Source organism: Populus trichocarpa, chromosome 3 (genome assembly GCF_000002775.5).
Source record: "Populus trichocarpa isolate Nisqually-1 chromosome 3, P.trichocarpa_v4.1, whole genome shotgun sequence".
In the NCBI taxonomy this organism is placed as follows: Eukaryota; Viridiplantae; Streptophyta; class Magnoliopsida; order Malpighiales; family Salicaceae; genus Populus; species Populus trichocarpa.
Genome location: NC_037287.2, coordinates 2,096,651 through 2,103,620, shown reverse-complemented (window position 1 = coordinate 2,103,620; position 6,970 = coordinate 2,096,651). Strand labels below are relative to the sequence as shown.

At 31.4% G+C, this 6,970-nt stretch overlaps 1 protein-coding gene across 1 annotated transcript; it reads left to right on the top strand.

Annotated features, from left to right (window-relative positions):
• The first annotated feature begins 4,731 nt into the window (after positions 1 to 4,731).
• On the top strand, positions 4,732 to 6,467 carry LOC7461542 (methanol O-anthraniloyltransferase). Its single transcript, XM_002304035.4, has 2 exons — positions 4,732 to 5,232; positions 5,331 to 6,467. Exons 1-2 carry the CDS (start codon positions 4,783 to 4,785, stop codon positions 6,243 to 6,245), a joined length of 1,365 nt encoding a protein of 454 aa, XP_002304071.1. The 5' UTR covers positions 4,732 to 4,782; the 3' UTR covers positions 6,246 to 6,467.
• The last annotated feature ends 503 nt before the right edge of the window (positions 6,468 to 6,970 follow it).

Sequence of the window (6,970 nt, the reverse complement as noted above, 5' to 3'; positions counted from 1 at the left end):
GGAACAATACAGTTTTATCTAAGTCCTCGACTTTTATACAAATTCTCAATCGGATCCTTTATTAGGTCTTCAAATATTTGTGTCTTCTTGTAATTGTATATTTAACTCTATGTAAATCAAAGTTTGTAAATATATATTAAATTAATGACCAAAAATAATTAGTTTATCATCATAAAAGCATGCTAAACAAAAAATATCAAACAAAAGCCTAGAATTTATACTTGTTTAAGACCATAATCATGTAAAAGCATAACTAATGTCAAACATGCTTTCAACATAAAAATAATAATAGAATTCTAGCATGCATACTAAGCATATAATCAAACTTGCAATTGATATTAACTCAAAGTTGTGTCGTGCAGACTAGTAATAAAAAATATCTATGTTTAAATTAAAATAAAGAAAGATGCTTACTTGTTGAAGCACTTTAAACTAATGAGATTTTTGTTGTTGTCAATGATGAATTATTTATCCTTAAAGCTTTATTGCTCCTCATTTGTGCAACTGCGATGTTTGCAATATATCTCTTAAGATTCCAAAAACACCACTTAGTTTAGATGCACTTCTAAAAAAGGTATTTCAATCAAAGAATATGAAATACAAATATCTTCAACAAGATAAACCTAAGTTCTAGATTTGGAAGAAAAAACCAAAGCATAAAAGAGAAAGAAAACACTAAAAATAAGGTGAGAAAGAGTGTGAAAAAATCTAGAAACTCTTTTTTACCTCTTTTTTTTTTATAGTGAGTTTTGGAAGCTAAAAGGTTTAAGAATTAATTCTCACCATTATCAATGTTTGATTATCCACCATAAATTAAGAATAAAATATAGAAAAACCAAGGGTTTTTTTATATTAATTTATCATTCACCTATAATTTATTTAAATCATGTTAATTAAAAAAAATTTCCAACACAATGATTGTTGTGAAAAAACATGCAGAAATTATTGATGAATATTGCAACAAGAGAGAAAACTAGAAAATATAAGATTTAAAGTGGTTTGACAATATGCCTATATCCACATGAGTGAGGAGCTATATTTTCACTATATGTTAAATAGGGTTACATAATATATATTTATAGTAGACCTTAAACTGCCCAAAAGTCCAACCATCTAAGGGATATCAGTAATTTTCAATAATAACACTTTACCGTACCACTTCACTCGGTACAGTATGCTCTGCTTTACCCTGATATTTGCCTATAAGATATAAACTACAACAATAACATATCAATTTAATCATAAAATTACTATTGAACTTTATTTCTTAGGTTGATTAATTAATTTGAGAGTTTACTACTAACAAATAGTAATATGTTATATGCAAACATAAATTTGAAGAACTTTACACCTTGAACAAATAGCTATACATAAATTGTCCAATTATCACCAAATTATAAAAAGAAGAAAATCACAATTAGCACTCGATAAAAAAACTATACCAATAAGAAAATTATCCAAATATGAGATTGGTAAAAAAAGTTACATAACTATTAATATTTTTATATATTAAAATTTTTTTTAATGCAAATTTTATTAAATATTGTATGTGTTGTGATTTTACTTAATTTACATTACACTAATTGAAAAAAAACATAAAGCTGCTTAGTGTTTCACTATGTAGTGTGAGAGGAATCATTATGGATTGAAACAATGATTTCTTTTTTTTTTGCTCCTCGAATCATTTTTTACTTTGATCATTGATTTCTTTTTTCAAATTTGTCCTCACACATTGCATTGACTGGGATTTTAGGCTGATAATTTATTTCAATTACCTATTTATGGGTTCTCATAATCTCAAATAAAATATTTTAATGTTAATTTGGCATAACAATACTCAATTTGATTGTTTGCTAAACATTAAAACTTTAAGGACCAAATTTGACATTGAAACAAGACACTAGGCTTTGTTCCCTCCTTTTTTTTTACTGTTCATTAGGCACACTTTTTGCAATTTAATCCCTCTAGTTTCTCAATTTTTCATTTTTGATCTCTTCGGTTTTTGGGTTTTCAACTTTCATTTAAAACTTCATTTTGCTTATTTTTCAGTTTCTCAACTTGAAATATGAGAGAGGAAGTGATAAAAAAAATAAGAGAGAAAGTTATTGTGTGACCACTTTCCAACAACAAAAAGCATGATCTTAATATCAATGAGTTTTATTTGATAAAAGAGAGTACTATTAAGGTGTTTTTTATCCTCCATCTTGTCAGAATAGGTAGATCGGCCTTTAATTTTTTTTTCCAGCTAATTTCTCATTTATTAATTAAAAAGATACATTTTTTATTCTTATTTCAAATCATTCAAATTTTTTCTTACATTCATTCTAGTTGCTTTTAGTTTTTATTGGGTAAACAACATATTTTGGAAAAAATACCTTTTTGGTTAGCAAGAAATATTAATAAGAAAATTTTAATATAAAATTATTATATTTAAATAAAATTTCAACTATTACTATTCTATTAAAAACATTTAATGCCATATAGTTAGATAAAAAACTTCACACGACATGAAATTAGATATATTAATATGTATCTATCTCTTAATTTTCTAACATAGTTTTTAGTTAGTGTTAAGAATTCCCTTTAATATTTATTTATGTATGTAATTCAATATTTATTTTATTAAAAGCATATATTAACTTTTCATTTCACAATTAAAGTTTTTTTTTATACTAGAAAACGTGTTGATAACACCTCTATGTTGTTATTTTTTTCTTTTGCATTAAAAAAAGAGTCATATTATATGACATGCAATGAAAATGCGAGAAAACTAACTTAGGTATTCCTTTTGCTGAGCTTCCATAAATTGTAAGATAAAAAAAAAAAAGTTTTCATAATGTCATGAAGTTCTCTTTTATAATTTGATCGTAAATAATACTTTGTGTTCTTGTTTTAGTGTGGTTATTGTATTCATTGAAAAGGCAAGCAACGAAGTTCACCTTTCATTGGGGATCTTAGGATTAAAAGGTTGAACAACTCTTGTCATGAGCTGCATCCCAATTGGATTTGCAATGACATTGTGAATAGCGTAGTTTTGAAACCTGGTCCGGTTGATTTGGGGCTGGAATCGAGTTGGATTGATGAAAAAATAGGAAAAGTCATGACCCGGTGTGACCCGGTCGACCCGTCGGGTTGACCTGGTGACCTGGCAAAACCCGGTCAAAAACCCAGTTCCAACCCGTTGGCTTTTGTTTTTTTATTAAAACGATGCTGTTTTGAATTTTTTTAAAAATAGAAATTGACCGGGCCGATCCAACGACATGGTCAAAACCCGAAATCCAAGCTTTAAATCAGTCCGGGTTTAAAAACTATGATCGCTTGCGAGAGGTGAGGACAGTAGATTTTGTCAATAGTAAGGCTTAGCGGCATGAATTTTGCATCCACGCTTGTCTTATCCATCTTTTTTGCTTTGAATGTGCAGCCATTCTCTTCAATTCAATATCCTGTTCACATTGTGACTTTGCAAATGCTTCCTCCTTCTAGCATCAGAAAGGAGGCAAGCGGCTGAAGGGAAAGAATAATTCAGGGTTAGCGTAGGTTTAAATTCACACACGCGCGCGCATATATATATATATATATATATATATATATATTTTGCTCTATTAAATAATTTTTCTAATTCTTAAATTAGTTTTTTTTTCTTGATTTAGTTTTTTTTATTATTTTAATGGTTGATTTTTTAAACACCCTTAGTATTCAATCTTTATTTATTAATAAAGTGACGTTCCCACCATTATAATAATAGATGGCCCGCAAGAGGGATCATGACCTCTATTTTATAGCACTAGTACAATTATTGTTGGAAATTCAGCTTTATTCAGGCTCCGATCTTTGCCTTAGAACCACTCAACAACAACAACAATTATTGTTAGTGTTCATGGAAAACGTGCGATGATGTGAAGCTATCTCGTACTAAACGCAACGACTGGTTTTGTCAGTTCTGGTCCACATTGGATCGGGAAGAGAGATGAGAAAAAAGACAGCACTGCAAGGGCATAGAGTGCAAAGATTCTCTTGAATTCATACTTCAATTTTTTTTTTTTTAAATTGAATTGTTTGCTTCCTTCTGAATTTTGATGGATCCAATCTTTGTACGCCAAATATTCCGGAAATCATTTTGGACCCTAAACGTTTCAATCCATTTCTGTGTACGTGGCCGGTGAGTATTAAAACACCATATGATATTCTTGTAGCCTCTGCTGATAAGGTTTTGTTGTATAATAATATAAATTATATATTGAAATTTAGTTTAATAGTTTAAGTTATTAGATTGAGATAATTTTTTGATATGATATTAGAGTCGCGGTCACGAGTTCAAATCTCACCATTCCTATTTATTTGATAAAAATTAAGCACAAGGTAATGTGAGTCTGTGCAAGTTTCAAGTCTAAAAGACTTTCTTTTGAGGGGATGTGTTAGAGAATAATATAAATCATATTTTAAGATCTAATCTAACAGTTTAAGAAGAATTAACGATTATTTTTTAAAGTGTTTTTTATTTAAAAATAAATTAAAATAATTTTTTTTATTTTTTAAAATTTATTTTCAACATCAATATATTAAAATTATTTAAAAAAATAATTTAAAATAAAAAATATTTAATTTCTTCAAAAACACTTTTAAAATATAAAAACTAACAGTATATAAAAAATAAAATTAATACTCACGAGTTTGAGACGTAAAATTAGCATGCATTGCCGAGACTACTATTATATAAGAGCCCCCTAATGCCCTAAGTGATGCATAATCAAATTCATTGCCCTAAGTTACAGTCCATATACCATGGCATCATCCTCGTCGTCTCCACTAAGATTTTCAGTCAAACGTCGTGAGCCACAGCTAATTGTGCCATCAAAACCAACACCTCATGAAATAAAACAACTCTCAGATATAGATGACCAGCAAGGTCTTCGTTTCCATTTGCCTTTTGTAATGTTCTATCGTAGCCATCCTTCCATGAAAAGAGAAGACCCTGTGAAGGTTATCAAAGAGGCATTAGGCAAAGCACTTGTGTTTTACTACCCCTTTGCCGGTAGGATTATAGAAGGGCCTCGTAGCAAACTTCTAGTTGATTGTACCGGCGAAGGGATCTTGTTTGTTGAAGCTGATGCAGGTGTAACGATTGACCAACTAGGTGACAGCATACACCCTCCTTTTTCTTATATTGAAGAATTCCTGCATGATGTTCCTGGATCTTCAGGTATTCTTGGATGCCCGTTGCTGTTGATTCAGGTATTTATAATTAACTTCAAGTTTTATATATGGTTCTAATTACTTCAACTAATTATCTTTACATCTACTCTCTTTTTTTTTTCTTTTTTTGTGTGCAGGTGACTCGTTTGGCTTGTGGGGGATTCATCTTTGCAATACGCCTAAACCACACTATGAGTGATTCGCTTGGGTTGTCAAAATTCTTGAACACAGTTGGAGAATTGGCACTAGGAGCAAGCACACCATCCCTATTGCCTGTGTGGGAAAGAGAGATCTTGAATGCAAGAAACCCACCTCGAGTGACTTGTGTGCACCATGAGTACGAGCAGCTAACACACACAGAAACCTCCATAGTCATGACTTTGCAGGAGCATGAGAAATATATGGCCCATCGCTCTTTCTTTTTTGGCCCTAGTGAATTGAAATCAATAAGAAAGCACATTCCACCCCACCTTCAAAAATGCTCAAACTTTGAGGTGCTGGCTTCATTTTTATGGAGATCTCGGACAATTGCTCTTCAACTTGACCCCGAGGAGGTTGTTCGTTTATCAGTCATGATCAACGTACGTGGAAAGCAAGGCCTAAAAGTTCCTAGTGGATACTATGGCAATGCTTTTGCTTACCCAACTGCCATTTCAAAGGCTGGACTCTTGTGTCAGAGCCCATTGGGATATGCACTTGAGCTGGTGAGGAGACTGAAGACCCAGATGAATGAAGAATACATTAAATCAGCTGCAGACCTCATGGTGTTAAAAGGGAGACCACATTATACGACAGTTTGGAGCTTCCTTATTGCTGATGCAACTCGTGTTGGACTTGGAGATATTGATTTTGGATGGGGAAAGGCTGTTTATGGGGGTCCAATTGGAGCTCCACCTTGTACTAGCTTCCATGTCAGTGGATTAAAAAATAGTTATGGGGAGGAGGGTATTTTAGTACCTATATTGCTGCCATTGCCAATCATGAATAGATTTCAACAAGAGCTCCTGAGCAATGGCATTGAGTACCCAAGAAAAATCGCACCTAGGCTTTAGAATCCAAAATAGGTGTTAAGAAGAAAATCAAATACCTTCCGTTTGGCTTTCTAAAATGATGTTCTACAGCTTCAACTATAAAATTAAGATCTTAGTTCTTATTTCATTCTCTTTTGTGATAATGTACTAAAGAGAATGCAAAATGTTATGTTTTTCTCCCTTAATATTTAGTATTCTATACTTATTTGATATCTAAATATACTAATTATTTTTATATTTCAATTTAGAATGAAAATGGAGATGTAAATGACAAAACAAAGTTAATTGGACGATTGTGGACAGTTTTGACACAACCTCGTAATCTAGGTTTTTAAGTCTCAGTTGGTGGGACTTAAAGACCCTCTGATGATAAAGTCAGTAACTTTAAATGAGAATGGTGATAAATGAAACAAAGAGCTTTAAATTCCAATAACAAGGGTGTTTCTTCTTGGTATTTTATGATTAATTCTTTGAGATATATGATCATTTAGAGTAGGAAAAAGTGAATCATTTACCTGGGTGGTTCAGGGGGTATTTATAACCCCGAAACCTTTCATCTTTATGGGAAGGAAGGACTAGAAAGTCCTTTGCTTTTGATGACATTAATGAGAGATAAATATCTCTTACACATCATTAATGAGGTAAAAATATCCCTTCCACAGTATTAATAAGATGGAAAATATTAAGCCCCTTACGAGACCTTTTATACATCTATAGATGTAGGGAGATGATTACCTCTGATATGA

Bases quoted from the DNA above. Each gene is read 5' to 3' on its own strand.
- LOC7461542 (XM_002304035.4), top strand. From the start codon at position 4,783: ATGGCATCATCCTCGTCGTCTCCACTAAGATTTTCAGTCAAACGTCGT. The intron at 5,233-5,330 runs GTATTTATAATT...TTTTGTGTGCAG, and splicing joins GCCCGTTGCTGTTGATTCAG to GTGACTCGTTTGGCTTGTGG.